Raw genomic sequence first — 22,306 nt, 5'->3', positions numbered from 1 at the left:
GGTTAAGTGTCTGCCTTCGGCTCAGGTCATGATCCCAGGGTCCTAGGATTGAGCCCCACATCCGGCTCCTGGCTCAGCGGGGAGCCTGCTTCTCCCTCTCCCTCTGCCTTTCTCCCTGCTCATGCTCTCTCTCTCTCTGTATCTCTGTGTCTCAAATGCATAAATAAAATCTTTAAAAAAAAAAAGGAATACTATATTACACGTTTTTTCAAAACCTTTTTCTATACTCTCTTTATAGGTTATATGTAAAGTCAGATGTGCCACTGAACTTGACAAACACAAGTAAGTTTCATGAGTAGCAAGATCTAATTTTTTTTCACAATAGACTTTTCAAGGTAGAAGGGCATGGTAGCTGAAGGTCCTATAGCAATTTTATAGGAAGTCCAGTAGTTAGATTAGCACATGGGAAATGACTTGAGTAACCGACAGTTCTCCCCCTTCAGCCATATCGCTGCCTAACACCTTTTTTTTGCTGCTCTGCTACAGATAGTTTCCTAGGGCCCACACATACTAAAGTTAGATTTTACTGTTTGGGGCACGCATGTATAGTAGTGTAGTTCCATGAAATAAGGAATGCTTCTGTACTGACTAACATCAAAAATGAGAGTTGGGTTTCAGACCAATTCTCCAATTAACTTGTTGACCATGCAACTCATTTAACCTCTCTATACCTTGGTTTCCCCTGGGTATATGGGTAACTTCAAGGTCCACTTTGGGTTTCAAGTTATATATTATTATTTTTATTACATAATCTGAGAGAATACTAAGATCTGAACTTCTCAAACTAAAATCTTTGTACTTTGAATGTACGCTTAAAAAAGATTGCTTGTTACAGATTACACATTACCTTCAATTAACCTCTTGTAAACTAGTTCCAAAGGCAGACAACATTTTATGATTCCCACTCTTGAAAGTGACCCAAAAAAGAAGATATTAGGATGCCAAATAAATTTCTGGCTCATATTAATTGAGGTTATAAACATATTTGAATTGGGAATAGATAGCTGTTATAGCTACTTGATACAAATATCCACACCTTACCTGAAGAGTCGCAGTGGTCTCATTTTTCTTAGGGGAATATAGTGGAGGCATTTCATTTTCAGAGTTGCTGTGTATGCATAGTAAACATGCAACTTTATAGAAAGCCAGGGTATTGATGAGGTGCTTGAAACTCTACATATACTGTCCCTATGTTCTTCTTTGGTCATGTTTGAAAGTCATGTTTGCTATGGATAGTCAGAAGTTCATAAAAATTGAACATTATTTAAAACACATTTCCCTTAACCTCTTAAAATTAATATTAGTGATCAATTTAAATTTAGATAGAGTATATTAATTTTCCAAGCAAATTATAAAAGCCTGGTAATTCTTTGAATGGAAAGGTCAATGAAAATATGTTTAGTAGTTATAAAAATGAAAAGTGCAGGATTACTTTAATTAATGTTAAAATAATCTTATATTATTCTTCCTGGTAGAGGCAACTGAGTTCAAGGCCCATTCAGTTATTTTTAAATTAATGTTTTAAAGCCTAATGCCATTTTAAAATTGTTTAGATACTAATTTCATAACAGCAAAGATATCCCAAGTAACTCTGATTCTTAAATTTGTATTTAATGAAATTATAAAGATTTTAAGCTGACAGTATTATTGTACCTGAAGTAGCACACTAATTCAGAATTAAGTCTACTCTCTCATTAATATATAAACATCTAATAAATTTATTTTTTTTCCTTTCAGAATTCTGTTGCATTTGGGCTTTATATTGGCAAGCCTTCTTTTTTTAGTGGTGAACTTGACTTGTGCAATGCTAGTCCACGGAGATGTCCCAGAAAATCAGTTGAAATGGACTGTGTTTGTTCGAGCATTAATTAATGATAGCCTGTTTATTCTTTGTGCCATCTCTTTAGTTAGTTACATATGCAAAATTACAAAAATGTCATCAGCAAATGTCTACCTCGAATCAAAGGTAAGTATATTTCTTAAATTTATACTTGAAAATCTAGCTTCAAATCCTCATCCTGTGAAGCATATTTTAATGGAAAGCTTATGTTTTTAAAAAGTGTTCTGAATGTAAGGCACATTTTTGAGCTTGAAAGAATGGTCACAAGATATTAAAAGGCATTCAAAATTTGGCCCTTACTAAATAATAGTTTTTTAAAAGTTTATATTGAGCATATTGTATTTTCTGTACTTATATCCTCTGCATAGGAGGATAAATGAAATAAACCAGAATTTTGTGAATGTGTCACAAATGGTCTAATATATAAGCCACACTAACAATTTAAGATTTCGTCAGTAATGGTGATAATATTGCCATTAAACAAATTTACCAGGTTATGTCTACATACATTTGGGTTAGCAGTGTTAAGATGTCATACTTCTAAGGTGGTGTTTATTTGTATAAAGATTTAGCAAATGTTACTTCATCCCATCATATGAAGACCCTATGATTTTAAAACAGCTAGTCATGTAATTAAATTTATAAATGCCTTGCTTCTGCCTTTCCTTATGCTTTGTTTGGATCAGCAAACAGAGGCCAATGCTAACTTATTAACAAAGAACCATAAAAGTTTCTACTGTCGATTGACAATGTGGTTGAGCAGGAATCAGTCATCACAGTGTATATGTGTCACTGGGTATGTGGGTATAGATGTGTGGATTTGGGGGTGCGATTTATATATACTCACGAGCTTGCCCTAATTTAGCATCATTATCTATTCACTGAAGACAAGCAAGATAGTCTCTTAAACAGAACAGTTCTCTGAAATATAGTTAGACTTCACATATTGTTGCCTTCTTTCATATAATCCTAGTAAAAGCAAGGTGCTTTAATTGAATGTATGGTAATCAACTTGTCCTTTAAATTTAGGTAGATACTTTAATTTTAGTTTTTAAACATGTATCAATAGAATGCAGGATAAATATAGATATAAAAATAAAAACATATATTCAGAGAGAGAGAGAGACTTTCAAACCTATTAATCTTACCTGGAAAATTATTGTATCCAATTTCCATCCTAAAAAGTTCCCAAAGTGTAAATATTTTTGCTAATTCTGGCTTCAGCTTAGTGTTAAAAATGGTAATGTTATGGTATATAATCTTTTGGTGTAGCAACAGCATCTCCACTTAATGTAATAACATCGCCATAACATTCATACCTTGTGCTTATGTAGTGATAAAGCATAAATAGATGTGGTTGAATTTAAAAGGCTTCTTTTTGGGGTGCCTGGGTGACTCAATTGTTAAGCGTCTGCCTTCGGCTCAGGTCCTGGGATCGAGCCCCACATGGGGCTCACTGCTCGGTGGGAAGCCTGCTTCTCCCTCTCCCACTCCCCCTGCTTGTATTTCCTCTCTCACGGTGTCTCTCTCTGTCAAATAAATTTAAAAAAAAAAATCTTAAAAAAATAAATAAATAAAAGGCTTCTTTTCTGGATATCTAACAACTTTTAAAGTTTGGATTTACTTACTTTGAAATAGATATTTCTCTGCATATAGTAAAGTTGCCAATCCGAGAGGAAAATCTCATCTGATAACTCCTCCAGAATTATTTCAAACATCTTCCTCTATCGTATGAAAGGTATTCATTTTTTTATTATTATTATTTTAGAAGTGTTACATTTAAAAGGTGCATGGATTCAGAATTCTCTAGGAACATTGGAGAGTCATGCTTAAATACATGCCTTTAAAGGTAAATATAATATGAGATACTAGATTATTTGTATTACATTGTATTGTTATGTAGTTCTTGGTCTTCCTAGGTCATAAACTTATTTATTCAAAGAGTACATCTTGTTGCTTCCATGTTCTCCTTGTAAAATCACTAGGCCCATTTTTATTTTTTGACTTCTGTACAGGAATAGCCATTTCTTTTATTCAATCAACAGATACAGGCTGAACATCTATCTCTGCCACTTTCAAACTGAGTCTGCTTCCTACTATCCCTAAGAGCATTTCCTTAAAGCTCAGACTTTGGTCTTGTTTTTCTTTTTATTCTTCTTTCCTTCTCCTACATATTCAGGGATAATGAGATCTTCCATGATTTGTTTCAACTCAATCTTACCTACCTTATTTCTAAATGACACACAATATTCTTTCCTGTCTCTGTATCCTTAGGCTGTTTCATTTTCCAGGAACATCTCTCCCCCACCCAGTGCTCTATACCTGTGGGTCCTCATCTTACCAAACTTTGAAGGCATAACTCTAGTGTTTCCCGTTATTATGAACTTAATTTGATTCCTTCTCCTTCACTTCAAAAATAAAATTTAGAAACAACTATCTGATTTCTCTTTAAAAAAATTTTTGTTTCTTTGGTTAGCAACTAGGACAGTGCTGTGTATTGGTTCTCTTTTTCAAAGTAGCAACTCTGGGGGTTTTTAAATATTAGTTATTGTCAATTTGAATAGTTTATTTCTGCTCTTTCATTGTTTTATTTTCTTACATATTTAAGGTTTTTACTTTGTCCTTTGTCTGTGTTCTTACATAGATACATGATTTATTATTTTGTAAACAAGATATTTAGAGTGATATGTTTTCTCAAGTACTGCTTTGGCAGCTTCCCATCATCTTGTTATATTGTATGAACATTCTCATTTAACAAAACCAAAGGAAATTTTCTGCTTCAATTTCAGCCATGCCTCCAACATTACATACTTATATATCAATGTGAATTAGATATTATCTTTATCTATAGGTCTTCCTTCAACTTATTTTGGTGGAAGTTCTAAAATTTAGACATCTATCCTATTCAGGTCCCCCGACTTCCATGAGAAGTTACCAGTTTTACCCTCTGCTTGAGTGTCTATGCATATGAATCTGGCTTACTAAACATTATAGAATTTCTGTACTCCAGGTTCTTGAAATAAACTCTTAACTGTTAAATTAAAAAACTTAATCGCCAGAAAGATTACCTGAAAAGATATCTAGTCTTTCCTATCTATTCTACAGTTTATCTTTAGCCCAGTCCACATGTTTTGTACTCAGACTACATTGTACCATGGATAGAATTGTCTGTTCTGACTTGTACTTTGACATCATGCTTTGGCCTATACAAAGAAATATGTAAGAAATGTTTATCTTAAAAGTCACTATTGTATAATGTTCTTAAGAATATTGTCTACACAGTGTTCCACAGAAAAGATCTTTTTCTCAGTTCAGTACCAGGTAAAACAGTATTGATTAAATCCTTTTTTTCTCTGACCACTATGCCATTCAGCGGCAAATATGTGGCTCACCTCTACATCAATCATAGATGACCTTATGATATCCACTTTGGGTTCTGGCTCTACCTCTAGTTTTATCTCATTTTCTTATTCCCCAGCACCACCACACACATACACATTCCTGTATATTTTTTTATTTTGTGTGCATCTCTGTAACTACTTCAAATTCTCTTTTGCAATAAGGGTGGTATAAATAAAAAATGGTATTGGATATATTTTGGATATGTTTATATCTTTTTTTCAGATATACCAATTTTTAGTTAATTTGGAAAGACCTTAGTGAAGTGTCATAATGATTAAGAGCTGGAAACCTGAGATCAAGGAGATAAGGCCATAAATCCCATCTCCTGTTTACTGGCTATGTGGCAGTGGACAAGTAACAGCATCTCTAAGCTTCAGTCAGCTGATCTGTAAAATAGAAATAATGATAGTGCTGATCTTATAGGTTATTATTAGGGTAAGGTCGTACCTTGTAAGGTGGTTAAAGGACTAAATGAAATTTTATATAAAGTGCTTGGTATAATGCCTAGCACTTGGGACGTGCTTTTAAATGTTAGCTATTATGATCCTAACATGTACTAAGAGATGGTAATGTAGTTTCAGGAAGTTCTTGAATACCTGAAATTGTTGGCAAAATTTAACTGGAAAGGGGTCCTATACATGTAATCAAATTCTCAAAAGGAACAGTGATCCAAAACAGAATAAGAATCATTGAAGAAGTGAATTTCTCTTTTAAATATTTTATTTAAATATTTTATTTAAATTTTACGTGACTCCACCTTATTTATGTACCATTCCACACAGCTTTTGATAAGGGTTGAAGTCTCTAATAGGTCACATTTCATCTAATATTCAACTAGCTTCCCTTTAAAATTTTTAGAAAAAAATATTGTTGAAATTCTGTAATGCATTTTTAATCGTAGGCATCTTTGTTCTGAAAACTACTGTATCTTTTATTACAATCTTAATATTCTTTTATTTGCATGGTCATGATAGATGATGCTATCTTAACTTTTTATCTACTGCTAATATTTCAAGTGTGTCTCATTAACTTAAAATATAGATTTGTTGGGGTTTTAACAAACACTTTATATGGTAAACAAATCATTTGTATTTATTGACATGATTATGTGTTAGTATTGGTCTTTTTCTCCCATTAGGTTTTTTTTATTGCTGTTTGCTTTGCCTTTATTTCTATGATTTCTGTGGTACATTCGAATTTATTTAATTTTTATCAGAATTATAGCATAACTTTTAACATTAAAATGCATAGTGATGGGCGCCTTGGTGGCTCAGTCGGTTAAGCGTCTGCCTTCAGCTCAGGTCATGATCCCGGGGTCCTGGGATCAACTCCCGCATCGGGCTCCCTGCTCTGCGGGGAGCCTGCTTCTCCCTCTCCTCCCCACTGTGCTCTCTCTCACTATCTCTGTCTCTCTCTCTCTCAAATAAATAAATAAAATCTAAAAAAAAAAATGCATACTGATGGGGCTTTTGGGTGGCATAGTTGGTTTAGTGTCCAACTCTTGGTTTCAGCTCAGATTGTGGTCTTAGGGTCATGAGATCGAGCCCCACATTAGGCTCCGAGCTCCAGGCTTTAGGCTCCGAGCTCCAGGCTCTGTGCTCCATGCTCCAGGCTCGGGGCTTGGGGCTCTAGGCTCAGGGTAGAGTCTGCTTAAGACTCTCTCCCTGTCTACTCCTCTCCCCAGCTTGCACTCGCACTCACTCTGTCTCTCAAATGAATAAATCTTTTAATAAATAAATGCATACTGATAAAATTATTTTTACTCTAATATTCCTTTCCATTTCAGAAAAAAATAAGAATAATTATAAAAATATAGAACACATATCATTTTTTAAAAAGATTTTATTTATTTATTTGACAGAGAGAGACACAGCAAGAGAGGGAACACAAGCAGGGTGGAGAGAGAGAGGGGGAAGCAGGCTTCCCGCCGAGCAGGGAGCCCGATGTGGGGCTCGATCCCAGGACCCTGGGATCATGACCTGAGCCGAAGGCAGACGCTTAACGACTGAGCCACCCAGGCGCCTATAGAACATATATCATTTTTAATGAACAAAATAACTTATCAGCACAAAAAGGTTTAAACCAATGTAGATGCTTAGTCCCTATAATGATAGGTTAGGATTATCTGTATAAAAGACCACTCAGTGGCATGGTTGGAATAAAAGTTAAGCTTTTAGGTTTATTTCTCTGGTCAGGGATATGCACAATTTTATATCTAGGTGAGATTGTAAAAGGAATCATTGTTTGATATTTAGTATCAGATCAGCTTGTCTCTCAGTCTAGTCAGCCATTTGCAAATAATGCATTCTCTCTCTCCTGAATTCGTAAGTTTTAATTACTATGTAAACCCTTCTGTCCAATGTTCACTCAACCCTTTATCCATATTAATTTAATGTATTGGAATGGGAAACAGCATCAGCATCTTGCAGAGACACAGTAACATTCAATTTGACTGATATTTCTGATCTTTCATGCAGACCAGCTGATCCTATAAAACCAAGGCAATGGTTTATAGTAATTTAAGTCATAATTAAAGAAATAGGCTAAAATACTATGAGTGTCTCTCTTCCACCACCTCGAAATATGATTTAACCAGAATTTGGGGAGGATTCTGGTAGGGAAATAGAGGCTGCACCATCCTCTGTAATGGTATGATTACCACTTTCCCAGTACTTTGCTATAATTTCTCCTGAATTATGAGGATTTACTCTATCCATCTTAAGTTGTGGCACTTCTTTACTTTGCTGCCTTCATTACTCCAGTTCTTATACCCCAAGTCTTACTTATTATTCTGTTGCTGAGTAGACCCACCACACACTTGTCCCATTTTTAAAAATCCATAAGAGCCAGAGATCTAATTTCATTGTCTTTGCAGCATGAAACTATTTTTGAAACTGTTTAGATCTTATAATTATCAAAATTCAGTTGACCCTTGAACAACAGAGGGATTAGGGACACTGACCCACTACACAGTTTAAAACCCACATATGACAGGGTGCCTGAGTGGCTCAGTTTGGTTAAGTGGCTGACTCTTGATTTTGGCTCAGGTCATGATCTCAGGGTCCTGGGATCGAGCCCCATGTTGGGGCTCTGCTCAGCGGGGAGTCTGCTTGAGATTCTCTCTCACAATCTCCCTCTGCCCCTTCCCCCACTCATACTCTCTCTCTCATAAATAAATCTTTTTAAAAATTAAAATAAAATAAAATCCACATATAACTTTTGACTCCCCAAAAACTTCTTCTAATATCTTTGTTTCTTTTTAAGTATCGGTGACACACTGACTCCCCAAAAATTTAACTACTAATAGCCTACTGTTGACTGGAAGCCTTACCAATAATAAAAACAATCAGTTAACATATACTTTGTATATTATATGTATTATATACTGTTTTCTTATAATAAAGTAAACTAGAGGAAAGAAAATGTTATTAAGAGGATCATAAGTAAGTAAGGGGTGCCTGGGTGGCTCAGTTGGTTAAGTGTCTGCCTTCAGCTCAGGTCATGATCCTGGGGTCCTAGGATTGAGCCTTGAGTCGGGCTCCCTGCTCAGCAGGGAGTCTGTTTCTCCCTCTCCCTCTGACTCTCCCCCCTGCTCGTGCTCTCACTCATGCTCCCTCTGTCTCTCTCCCTCTCTCTCTCAAATGAATAAATAAAAAGTCTTTAAAAAAAAAAAGAAAATCATAAGCAAGAGAAAATACATTACAATACTGAGTATTAAACAAAAAAATCTGTGTATAAATGGACCCATGGAATTCAAACCTGTTGTTCAAGGATCAACTGTATTATTTTTTAATTTGCTAATTGCTATTACTTTGTTTTCTCATTGTTGATGCTTAGTTTGGCATTTTTGCTATTACTTTGTTTTCTTATTGTTGCTTAGTTTGGCATTTTAATTTCAAAATGGAAATAGCATTTGTGAGATTGTTTCAAAAAAATATACGTAGGATTCTGCTTCTGGTAATGGCTGAGTAGCTTCTATTGGACAAACCTTCCACAGATAGCAATGATAAATTCTGGACAAAATATAAAAACATTGAAGGCACTGGAGAGCAACCGCTTAGAAGAAGAAAATGACACTGAGTAAGTTTCCTGTTTTTTACAGCTTCTAGCCTGAGGGAAGTTCTCATCCATGGGGCAGCCAAAACTTGAAGAGTTTTACTTGCTTGATGAATCAGAAGACAAAATTCAAGTAACTACCACAGATGGGAAATGAGTGGGAAATATCAGGAAGAAGACACCCAGATAGAGGAAGCTACAAATTCTGATAACAAATTCTGCCAAATTTTTATCTGATACCTGAACTACATATGAGCAGGACAGAATTAAAGCAACATAGTTAAGGATATTCCAGCTGCTATCCATTCTTAGGAGATGGTTTGGGATTTGAGTCTAGCCAAGTTAATTTTTGCTTAAAAAAAAAAAAAAGGAAAAGAAAAAAAAATCAGTAATTTTCAGAAGAATATAACAGAATCCAGACTCTCTAAAACATGTCACTGGCAAGGTCCAGAACACAATCCAAGGTAACTGGATATATGAAGAAACAGGAAAAATACAACTCATACTCAAAAAGCAAAAAACAATCATTGGAGGCAATTCCCCCTTCCAGATGACTTAGATGTTGGCCATATCAGACAAAGATTTTATAATATGCTCAAGTATGGTTAAGGAAAATATACTTTGATAGATAAATAAATAGGAAGTCTCAGGAGAAATAGAAACTATAAAACGAAATTCTAGAATTAAAAAGTACAATATTTAAAATTAAAAAGCCACCAGTTGGGCTTAACAGCAGATAGGGGATGAAAGAAGAAAAAGTCAATGAACTTAAATCAACAGAGAGTATCCAAATTGAAGAACAGAGGAGGGTGAGGGGAAAGATGATAATAAAATGAACAGAATCTCAGGACCTAAGTATGTATAAGTGGAATCCCCAAAGGAAAAGAGAGAAAAAATGAGGTTGGAAAAAATATTTGAAGAAATCATGATTGAAATTTTTCAATTTTGGGGCGCCTGGGTGGCTCAGTTGGTTGAGCGACTGCCTTCAGCTCAGGTCATGATCTTGGAGTCCTGGGATCGAGTCCCGCATCGGGCTCCCTGCTCGGCAGGGAGTCTGCTTCTCCCTCTGACCCTCCCCCCTCTCATGTGCTCTCTCTCTCTCTCTCATTCTCTCTCAAATAAATAAATAAAAATCTTTAAAAAAAAAAAATTTTTTCAATTTTGATGAAAGACATAAATTTACAGTTTCATGAAGCTCAGCAACCCCAATCAGGATAAATATAAAGAAAGTCTCACCTAAGTTCATTATAGTCAAAGTACTTAAAACCAAAAATAAAAAGCAAATCTTGAAAGCAGAGAAAAATGACACATACATAAGGGAACATTGATTCAAATGATCAATCACTTCTCATCAGAAATAAAGGAGGCCAGAAGACATGGAAACATCTTTAACATGCTGAAGGAAAAATGTGGTCAACTCTGAAATCTATATCCAATCAAAATATAAGGAATATAAAGCATGATGAAAAAATAAAAGCATCTTCCAATAGAACTAAGAGGGTTAGTTACCAGCAGACCTGCATTACAAGAAACATTAAGGAAATTCTACAGACTGAAGGGAAATAAAGTCAGTTTGAATTTCATCTCTTCAGGAAGGAATGAAGAATACAAGAAATAGTAAATATGTGGGTAAATATAATTTCTTAATTTCTAAAAAAGAAATATGACTGTGCAAAGCAAAACATAATGTGAGGCTTACATATGTACATATATAATTCTCTATATAGTATATATAACAATCATAGCAACTATAGCATAAAGGACAGGGGATAAATGTATCATATGGTTACAAAGTTCTTACATTTTATGTCAAGTGGTATGATATTAACTATTACTTAGACCATGAAAAGTTAAGGATATATATTATAATCTCTAGAGTAGTGGTTCTCAAACTTTTTAGTCTCAAGACCCCATTACTTCCCTGAAAATTACTGAGAACCCCGAAGAGCTATTGTTTATATAGATTATAGCTACCTATATATACATTATTAGAAATAAAAATTGAGGAATTCTAAAAATATTTATTTATTAATTCGTTTAAAATAACAATAAAAAATCCATTGTGTTAACATGTTTTTAGTATATGTGCTGCCAAAGCGAGCACTGTGTTAACATGTTTTTATGAAATATAACTGTATTTTCCAAAACAAAAATAAATTAGAAGATCGACATTGTATTACCTTTTGCAGATCTCTTTAATTTCTAATTTAATGAAAGCCAGATTTTCATGTTTTCTTCTGCATTTAATCTGCTGTGATATGTCATTTAAGTTGAAGTATATGAAGAAAATCCTCCCACATATATGTAGTTGAAAAATGGAGGAGAATTTTAATAACCTTTTCAAATAATTGTGGATATTCTTCTCTAATACTACACCAAAAATCTGAAGTGGAGGTTTCTTGAAGTTTAGTTGCCATGTGGAATCTAAAACCATATTAGTGAACCTTCTGTACTACCATTGGTCTATCTTGCACTTTGAATGATTGTGTAACATCATGCATTGATCATTGAAAGAGAGTGGTCACAGATCTTCAAAATGATGATACATTTCATTGGACAGTATTCAAAATCACATGTGTTAATATCACCTCCAATCTCATTAGAAAAGTGTTTAAGTTTTCAGAAGCTGGCACGCCAGTCTTGCCGTGGACATAAGTCCTTACAAGCTTTCAAAAATTTTAATTTGAATTTGAAAATTTATATTTCACCATTGGCAATAGTGTCAGGTATTTTCCTTGAAGTGAAAGGCTCATTTCATTTATTTTCAAAAGAATGTATACCCAATAACCAAGTCTGAATAACCATTGTCTGTCTTCCATAGTTGTTTAAGTCAAAAATGGTGTTCTTTTCGTATCTGGTTAATACTCTGTGTATAACCAAAGAAAAAGGGGCTACTTCAGCTCACAAATCAAACAACCACATAAGTGCTTTTACTCAAGACAACCACTCTACTTCAGCATGCAGTAGAATTGCTGTAATTGTCTCATCTCATCACACAGAGTATTAAATAGACACATACTCTAGGGTTGGTAACTAATAAATATTTTCACTGCTTCATCAAGGATATTCTTAAGTGAAACTGACTTTCTTTTTCAATTGGGAGTGCATAGCAGTAAAGAATACAATACAATTTGGTGCCACTGCTTTGATTTGTGCTAAGGCCCAGACGTTTTAGTTACCATTGTTTTTGTACCATTAGTGAGCGAAGCAACATAGTTGACCCACAATAAACAATCAGAAGAGTTTTCAACACTTTGGATATTTCCGCCACTTATGTTTCTTCTCAGACATTGACCTAAAAGAATATCTTCCTGGATGATTACCTGGTGCTGACAAAAGACGAATTCAAAAAAATTAGTCTTGCTCTATCAGGTTCATTTATTTGTAAGACAAAAAACAAATCTGTAGACAAGATATTAAATCACTCTTTGTTTTCAGTTATGTCTTTAAATCAGTGAATTTCTGTATTATTGGAAAATGGCAATGCCATAATTTCTTGAATGGACTTCCCATCCAGCAGGCATTCAGCAATGTCAACTCTGTAAGGCTTTACTGGTTTCTCAACTATGTGTGCTTTCTCAACCAATGTATAGTCAATGCTATATATTATAGCAATATAATAATGTAGTCGGTGAAATGTTTGAATGGCTTTTTTGTTCCTAGTTTGGAAAGTTATAAAAACAATTTTTGACATTTAAAGTGCTCACCACACCTGCATTTAAATTTTCAATTCCTTTTGCTTTTAAAGTCTGAATGATTGGTCTCAAAATGATGCTGCAGCCTCACTGGGCCATAATACTATTCAAAAAGTTTCTCTCACAGAAGACACAATAAGGTAAATTATCAACATTTGCAAAGCCTATTGAAAGATAGTTTTCATTACATTTTATTTGATAAAACAAAACAGAAATCAGTTTCATCCAGTTCCTTTGAGGTAGATTCCTTTCTTTATTGAGTCAGAGAATTCTAATCACTTTCATCTTTCTCAGCATCTTAGAGGTAAACAAGGACATTGTGTGTTGAGAAAGATATTTTTTATTGTGGCAAAATATATATAACATTAAAGGAACCATTTTACTCATTTTTAAGTGTACAATTCAGTGGCATTAAGTATATTCATATTGTTGTACAACCATCACCAGAACATTTCATTACCCCATACTGAAACTCTGTATCCATTAAAAAATAATTCCCCATTCTTAACCCAACAATCCATTCTTAAATATGAAAAAAAATATGTTTTCACTTTAGAGTAAAATATGACTAATTTCTAAAATGAGTTTAATATCAAGTTTTAAATTTTTTAAAATTCTTAAATATTGTAAAATAAATCTATCAGGAATACCTATTCCTGTTGTATTTCCATGGAGATACAGGATTTCAAAATAACTAAGTATTGGATGATATTAAGGTTTCAGCAGATATAACAGGTATAACCAAAGAACCCAGTAAAAGTAAGAGAACAAGCTGAGTTCATCTCTGAAAGTGCACATACTTATACCCTAATTTTATTATAACAGGAATTCTAGAAAACACAAAAATACATATGCACACAAAATGTTGACATCACTTATCATGTAGCCTCTGGAAAACTGCTGTGCATTCTAAAGAGAATTAGAGTACAAAACATCTCAGTATTTTTAATCATTTTGATTTTGATCTTTAAGGTCCCTGGACCAGACTTTTTAAGAACTGCTGCGCTAGCCTGGGTGGCTCAGTTGGTTAAGCGACTGCCTTCAGCTCAGGTCATGATCCTGGAGTCCCTGGATCGAGTCCCGCATCGGGCTCCCTGCTCGGCAGGGAGTCTGCTTCTCCCTCTGACCCTCCCCCCTCTCATGTGCTCTCTCTCTCTCTCATTCTCTCTCTCTCCCTCAAATAAATAAATAAAATCTTTAAAAAAAAAAGTTCAAATTTCTCATGCAAATAAAAGACTAAGAAAATGCAAAGGCAAACCACAGACGTCAAGAAAATATTTGCAATACATATTTCTGACAAGGGACTCATTTCCAGCATATATAGAGATCTCCTATAACTCAAAAAAAAAAAAAAGATAGCCCAATTTAGAAGTGGTCAAAGATATGAACAGATTTTTCACAAAGAAGATATACAAATGGCCAATAAGCCAAATGTCAGTCTTTGGGGAAATGCAAATTAAAACCAAAATGAGATACAACTACACATCCACCAGCATGGCTAAAGTTAGAAAGATTGAAAACCCCTAATATTGTCTAGGATGTGGAGAAACTGGAGCTCTCATACTTTGTTGGAAGTGTAAAAGTGTACATCCATTTTGGGAAAAGATCTGGCAGTTTCTTATACAGCTGAACTTATAGGTACCATATGACCCAGTAATTCCATTTTTAGGTTTTACCACAAAGAAGTGAAAAGCACATGTCCACAAGAAGATTTGTATAAGAATGTTTATAGAAACTGTGCATCAACAGACAAAACTGTCATATAAACAATCTCATCTAATTAGCGGAATTAGTGTGGTTAACTGTCCTGGTTTCTCTGGGGCTGAGAAGTTTTCTGGGATGTGGGACTTTCAGTGCCAAAACTAGGAACTCTTGAGCAAACCAGAAGGAGTTGGTCATTCTAATCATCCACCTCGGCGATATAAAGACCAAACTACTGAAACATCCAACAACATGGATGAAGCAGAAAACATGCTGGGTGATCGACACCTATGAAAGAGTTCAGAACTAAGTTGTGGTAAAAACAGAAGCAGGAGAGTATGTGCGTCTGAGGGTTTGGCTGATGGGGAATGGGTGTGAGGAACTTTCTGGAGTGATGGTAATGTTCTCTATTTAACCTCCCAGCTTTCTCCAACCTTTTTTTTTTTTTTTTTTAGTTTTTATAGTATTTACAGGTATAAGCAGAGTCTCTCTATATTATGTCTTTTTAGTAGTCATTTTATTTCTCTGTAAAGCTACTTATGATCATTTTAAAGGACGGTAATGCTTACAGCATTCTAACTTCTTGTTACCCAATGTTTCTTTAATAATACAGCACTTTTAAAATTGGATCTGGATTGGTTTTAGATTAGCTTTTTTATTAACAACTTTTTTGGGGATTCACAAAAATAAAAATGCACACTGTTAGAAAATTTTAGCCTTGACTTTAGAAAATTTTGATCTTGCTAGGGTTTTATTTATTTTCACACATAACTGTTTGTTATGGTAGTGAGTAAGCAATATCTTTCAAGGTACCTTTTATCTTTTAGTTCTCCTTCTTCTCATATATCTCTAAAATGTGTTGTTCTTATAAAGAAGTCAGTAATAATAATGGTTCTCAATCCTACCAAACCCAGAGCACCCTTCTGATGAGTATTTTTAATAAACTCTTTCTATCCTGCAATTAACAGCTTATTATCTGCCTACACACGTACCTTCAAAAATTCAACATAATTGCCCTTGGTATAAAGAGGAAATAAAAGGAAGGTAATTGACCAATATTTCAATTTGTAAATTGGGGGGCATACTGTACTAGTCAGATGCTTGTTATCTGTACACAGAAACCCAATGGGACAGCTACAAATACGGACTGTTGCACTGTGTTGTGTTGGCGCCTTACGTACCACACACAGCACTGCTGTCAGTATCATGATTTTCCAAAATATTTGACCATTCTTGATACAAGTTCTGAATAAAACAAAGGACAAATTTCCCTCAGTTTCCGTGGTATATGTGTGTCTGGAAATGTTGGCATCTATTGAAACTATGCAAACATAAACATTGTTTATATATAAAACAATTAGGTTTTGGCTCAGATCATTACAAACAGATTTTTCATCTTCATGAATGTCTAAGAGAACATTGGAAAGTTATGAAGGTTAGAGAGGAAGTCTCTCATGTGGAGAACTCTCCTGTGAATTGCGGATCATCTAGCATCCCCGACACCTGTGTGCTGAATGCCAGCATTGTGACAACCAGAACACAAATTTCCAAAACACCCCATTGGGTTTTTTTTTTTTGCAGTGCGTCTCTTTGGCAAATGTGTCACTTCTCAGAATAATGTTTTTAATGCATAAGGTAAATAGGATTACAAAGGAAACCAGCTATGTTGAAATACAGACCCCAGGTTAAGAATCCCTGTAAAAAGTTGATCCTGCACCTTTCTCCAGTACACATACTCCAGTTGAGTGTGAGTACTAAATTGTGAGTGAGTAATAAATTATAAGGTTTTCTATTTGGGGGAACAATGGAAGCCTTGGTATTAAAATATTATGGATTTGAAAGTGCATTTGAGTGCCTACATCATTTTGTTGTCAACATAATGACATCAATAAGGGAGTAACATCAACTCATAGAATGAAGCAAATAACATAGGAGCTGTATTTCTATTCTAATTTTGTATCTCATTAGAAATTAAGTGTATGAAATGGAATAATTCTTCTATTTCCCATTCTTTTCTCATTATGACTAAACTACTTCTCTTATTAATATCAATTTTGCCAACTTATTTATTCATATATTACTTAAGGGAGTAAGATAATCTTGACAGGACAATCTTCCTCCAGCTGCCAATGGGCAAATTGGCAAATAATTAGTTGTATTAATAGGGTAGTTTAAACACAAGTGGTTCTAAGGATAGGAATTGCAAAGCAGGATGACCAAGAGTTTATTCCAACAGGTGCTCACTCAGTGTTTTCTAAGAGTGCAGTGCAAGAGATGACTATGTTGTATGTGGATGAACAGCTTGTTGTGACAAATGTGCGGAGTGTCATGATGATGAGTTTTATCTCTTCTAGGGTATGTCTCTGTGCCAGACTGTTGTCGTAGGCTCTGTAGTCATTCTTCTCTACTCTTCAAGAGCATGTTATAATTTGGTGGTGATCACCATATCTCAGGATACATTAGAAAGTCCATTTAATTATGGCTGGGATAATCTTTCAGATAAGGTAAGTACCTACCATGTATTGCTAATCTAATAATATAATACTGAAATTAGGCTTAACCAAGAGAATATTTTAAGTGTTTGACTTACAAACACTTATCTCTAGCTACTAACAATAATCATACTTAAAGTTTATGCTTAAAAATCCTCATTTACATGTGTCGCTTAAAATCATTCTTCAGAGAGAACTTCTCCCAAAGGAGTATTTTCTTTTCTTTTTGTAGATAATACTAATAGGGCCATAGACCTCTTGATCATAAACCTATATTTTACTAACTTTTTCAAGAATACTGTTTAAAGGGCGCCTGGGTGGCTCAGTTGGTTAAGCAACTGCCTTCGGCTCAGGTCATGATCCTGGAGTCCCTGGATCGAGTCCCGCATCGGGCTCCCTGCTCGGCAGGGAGTCTGCTTCTCCCTCTGACCCTCCCCGCTCTCATGTGCTCTCTCTCATTCTCTCTCTCTCAAATAAATAAAAAAAAAAAAAAAAAAAAAAAAAAAAAAAAAAAAAGAATACTGTTTAAATATCTCTAGATAAATTGACTGCCTGTCATTAGCTAGTGAATATGGGTATGTTTTTAACTTGTTAGGATGAAACTTTTTTTTCTCTCAAACCCAAGACCTACATATAACCTAAATATGTGGTTCAGTTTTAGATACTTAAATAAGGGACTTTCCTGAAAATCTAGTATTATCAGTCATGATAATGGGAGAGCACTCATAGGTCCTGGGTGTCCAGGTGTTTGCTCTAGTAATTTCCCGGTACTCTAGCGATCATATTTAACCTCCCAGCTTTCTCCATCCCCTTCCTAAAAGTGCAGTTTGACATAGCTACATGTCATGTCTTTATATTAATATAACTTTGTACCGAATTTAAGGCATTCCGGAATATCATTTTTTCAGAATTTCCGTTACCTTTCTAAAGAAAAGGAATTTTCTTCATTTTTTTTCCCCTTCCCCAAAAAGGGACTTTTCACATGTAGTTCCAGCTGGCAGATGCTCTTCACTCCTTTTGCCATTTCTCTCTTCCAACGTCTAGTAGAATAAAAGCAAATTCCATATGAAGTTTAGGCCCCAAAGCATATTTTTAAATAGCAGTGGGGCTGAGCGACCTAACATGTGACATCTCCCTACAGGTGTGACTCATAAGCGCTATTATGGTAGCTGTGGAGTAGCTAGAACCAGGAGTCTCTTTTATACCTCTCTTCAGACTGTGGAGCCTACAAATGAGGTCACTCCAACCCACCCATATATTAAAAAATATTTTAATAAATTGATGCATTGAAAACATCAAAGCATTTTTATGTCCTTTAAAGGACATGAAACCATAAAATGTGGAAAATGAATTTAGAGACTTACGTGCCTAGAGTTGATGTGTTTTAACTTACCCTTACCTGAAGCAAATTAATTGTGGAGGGTGACTGCTTATACAAAAAACAGATTTAAAAACAGCCCTGTCATACTGTGTCTGCAGGCTCATCTAGAAGACCTAAGTGGAGAAGAGTATATAGTATTTGGAATGGTCCTCTTCCTGTGGGAACATGTACCGGCATGGTCAGTGGTCCTCTTTTTCCGGGCGCAGAGATTAAACCAGAATTTGGTATGATATCATAATATTCCCCGATACATGTTCCCCTTATTTTTTTTTTTTTAATAATGGAACATTTATATCGATTTTCTGTTTTTCTGGCAAAGTTTAAAACTAAAAAGCATTCTAGATCTCAGCCTCCTTTCTTAGTTGAAAAGTAAATCTTCATATGCTATCTATCTAACACTTTGTTTACAGGCACCTGCTGGCATGATAAATAGTCACAATTATAGTTCCAGAGCTTACTTTTTCGACAATCCAAGACGATACGATAGTGATGATGACTTGCCAAGACTGGGAAGTTCAAGAGAAGGAAGGTAGATATACTGAATTAGTACTGAATAGATTGAAAAGAACAAACCTAAGCTTTACCCCAAACACGAGAAAGGTAGATTTGGTGCCATATGAGAGTAAACTGGATCTTAGAGTCCCCGTAGTGGGAACTGTACTATAAAGAACTATCATCTGACTCTAAGGCCGTATATTACCTTTATTTGAGAAACGCCTTTAGGCGTAAAATGGTATGCCATCTCCTTTCAGGATTCCATGTTGGTTCAAAGCTGGCAGGGGTTGATGAGCAGGGAAGGAATACAATTAGAGTAATTATATGTTTCCTTATCTATAGTGCTATTCAAAACCCAGCAAGAAACTCCAGATGAAACTCTCAGGAAGCTTAGGTGCCATAGGAAATCTTGTGTCCTTCTTATTCTAAAACCATTGCAGCTCTACACCTTCAGCTGTGTAGCAGGGCAAAGTGAAAGCCTAAATGCATACCTCCATATGCACTGAGCTTGATATAGCATTTTCTGTAATTCTCACTTCATCTGGACAAGTTCCTTAACCCTTTTTTACAGCCTGTTCTTCATCTGTAAAACAGTGGTAATAGAATTTATCTAATAGGATTGTTGTGAAGACTAAATAGGGTATGTGCTTGTGTATACATTATCATAAATATACACACACACAAACATGTCTTAGCATAGAGCCTAGTCCTTGATAAGTACTATATTATTATCTGATCATCAAGTTCTAATTCTGATGTATTTATTCTTTTGTAATATGTGATATAAAATCAAGGATATTAGATAAAAGTCATTACATTTTATAGAAAACTATTATTTGGCAAAGAATATATTTCAATAGGTGTGATACTAACTGTATTATAAAAGCCACTGAACGCTAAAAATGCCAACGTGACCTATATCCTGATCACAATCCTATGGGTTTTTTTTGCCTTTTGTTGTTGCAGTTTATCGAATTCGCAAGGTTTGGGCTGGTATGGCACCATGACCGGGTGTGGCGGCAACAGTTACACAGTCTCTCCCCACATGAATGGACCTGTGACAGATAGTGCTCCTTTGCTCTTTACTTGTAGCAACTTAGATATGAGCAATCACCATAGCTTGTATGTAACACCGCAGAACTGACAGCCCTACCACGCTGGGATTCCTCCATTGTTTTTCACGAACGTGTATATTTGATGTGTTTAAATTCCACCTACATAAACATTCCATTATCTGTTGCAACTGAAAACAAAGTCTGGAAATGTGGCTGTGTTCAGCGAGGACACACTTGTTACTTTCGACTTCTTCATAGCAAAACGAAGTTAAATGGGAAGTTTGGAGTGGGAGAAAAGAGGGATTTTAGATCTTAAGACACTTGATGGCTGCAAACATCCTGACTTTGGAAGAGCAAATGCATATTTGCATATTTGCACTTTTATCTTTGTTCTGAAAGAGTACACTGCAGTCCCCAAAGTCACCCTTCAGTGCTCAAAATGGGATATTATATTGTACACCTAATCAGGAGGCAATTTTCCTATGAAAAATCAAAGCCTGTATATTCAGTGGTGTATTCTATGTAGAATTCTTACCCAATAAAAATTTTACAGTGTGAAGAGTGCACAGGATTAAGGCATAACAATGTATCATTCTTTTTTAAAATCTGAAATACATGTAATCATTGAAGATAGTTCTTTTAAGCATGATTGTAAAATACCAACTGAAATTATTCAATCATTTTTTTTAAATGACCATAGTAATCCTTTACAGTGATGACCAGCAGTGTTCTTTAGAAAGCCACAGCCATTTCTTCAAGAAGAAAGTATACCAGTGAAAATTATGTGGCTATTTTGAGTAGAATTGGTCAAGTGATTATTCTGTATGATTAAGGTATCTGTAGTAGTTTAAGCATGATTCTTCAAGAAAGCAATAGTGATTTTTGCATAGGGAGATTTTGGTAGAAACTTCTTGGGACTAAACAAGTTTACAGATGCATTTAAGAATTATTCATAAAATGTACAATTCTAAGTTAAAACACGAATACATTTTCAAAAGCATTGGATTTAGCTGAACAAGATATAGCTGATTGTACCCATTGAATCAGAATTGTCCTCAGGTAAATTAAGTCATGATACATTATTGCAGTAAACCCAAGTGCAATACTTTGTAAGACATTTAATTCCTCCTTTAGTTTTCCCAGTTTTATATCTTGTAAATGGGCAAAGCCAGATTAAATTTAATTCAAATTAATTCCAGCACTAAATAAGCAAACTGACGTAAGGTACTAACTAGGTAAGTATAAAACCACCGCTTAACAATATTGAAATACTTCTAGAATTATATTAAAACTGTCTTAAATGTCCTATCCCAAATCTAATATATATATATATATATATATATATATATATATATGGCTAAGGTAATAAAGGATTTTAAAATGCACTTTCTACCAGTATCTATATGGAAAGAAGTAGATGCTGAATACCTCAAGATGCCAAGGAACCAGGCAACACTGGGAAGTCGTCACAACATGCTTAAAGACGACTAGCTACATAAAATTGTCTGCTGATCTATTTCTTCAGAACTGAACTCATACAATTGTCCTTCTCTGTCTTCTACTTTGATTAGACAAAGTTTTTATTTCTACTTAAAATACCTTCCAATGAAAAAAATACCATTCAATGTTTTAATAATTGCTTATTTAATAATAACTTCACAAAAGTTTAACAGAAACAAATTAAATTTTTAATACTTTTGCTCTTTTGAGAGGCTGGTACACAGCTAAAGAAATTCCTTCTTTTTATCATACAAAATGACTTTGAACTCAATCAGAAGCATACACCTATAAATGTTACTTTGGATTTGTTTATAAGTTCTCTCACTGTAACCAAATTATTTAAAAATGTATAGTATAGAAGTTAACCTTGGTATTTACATGACAGCGTAACATGCACTTAACTGAGTATGTTTTGGGGACTTCAGTTATTAGATTTCTTTTCAGAATGCCAACTATTTATTTTCCTAATAATGTTGGGTATCTACCTAGAACTATCTGAAAAGATGTTATCTCTGTGAATCCTTGGGGTTCAAAGTAAATAAGGTAAATTTTTTCTAAGGCCTCCCTAGGTAGTGTGCCTATTTGACCAGATAAGCAAAGATTATTTTAAAAAAACTCCAGGTAAAATATCTTGGTTCTTTCAGCTGCATTAGTTGATTCTTCCAAATTTCAGATTTGTGTATTTCTTC

The 22,306-nt window shown here is 34.7% G+C and overlaps 1 protein-coding gene across 1 annotated transcript in view; it reads left to right on the top strand.

Annotated features, from left to right (window-relative positions):
* The window catches only part of GPR137C (G protein-coupled receptor 137C), a 59,249-nt gene extending 38,577 nt beyond the window's left edge, over positions 1 to 20,672 (top strand). Inside the window, exons 2-7 of the mRNA XM_021701499.1 lie at positions 239 to 282; positions 1,738 to 1,966; positions 17,049 to 17,198; positions 18,666 to 18,791; positions 18,978 to 19,096; positions 20,029 to 20,672. Of these exons, the coding sequence (XP_021557174.1) occupies positions 239 to 282; positions 1,738 to 1,966; positions 17,049 to 17,198; positions 18,666 to 18,791; positions 18,978 to 19,096; positions 20,029 to 20,206 (846 nt within the window). The 3' untranslated portion in view covers positions 20,207 to 20,672. The remainder of the gene's footprint in view (positions 1 to 238; positions 283 to 1,737; positions 1,967 to 17,048; positions 17,199 to 18,665; positions 18,792 to 18,977; positions 19,097 to 20,028) is intronic.
* The last annotated feature ends 1,634 nt before the right edge of the window (positions 20,673 to 22,306 follow it).

This window comes from Neomonachus schauinslandi, chromosome 9, assembly GCF_002201575.2.
Source record: "Neomonachus schauinslandi chromosome 9, ASM220157v2, whole genome shotgun sequence".
Lineage (NCBI taxonomy): Eukaryota > Metazoa > Chordata > Mammalia > Carnivora > Phocidae > Neomonachus > Neomonachus schauinslandi.
This window is presented reverse-complemented; position numbering and strand designations above follow the sequence as displayed.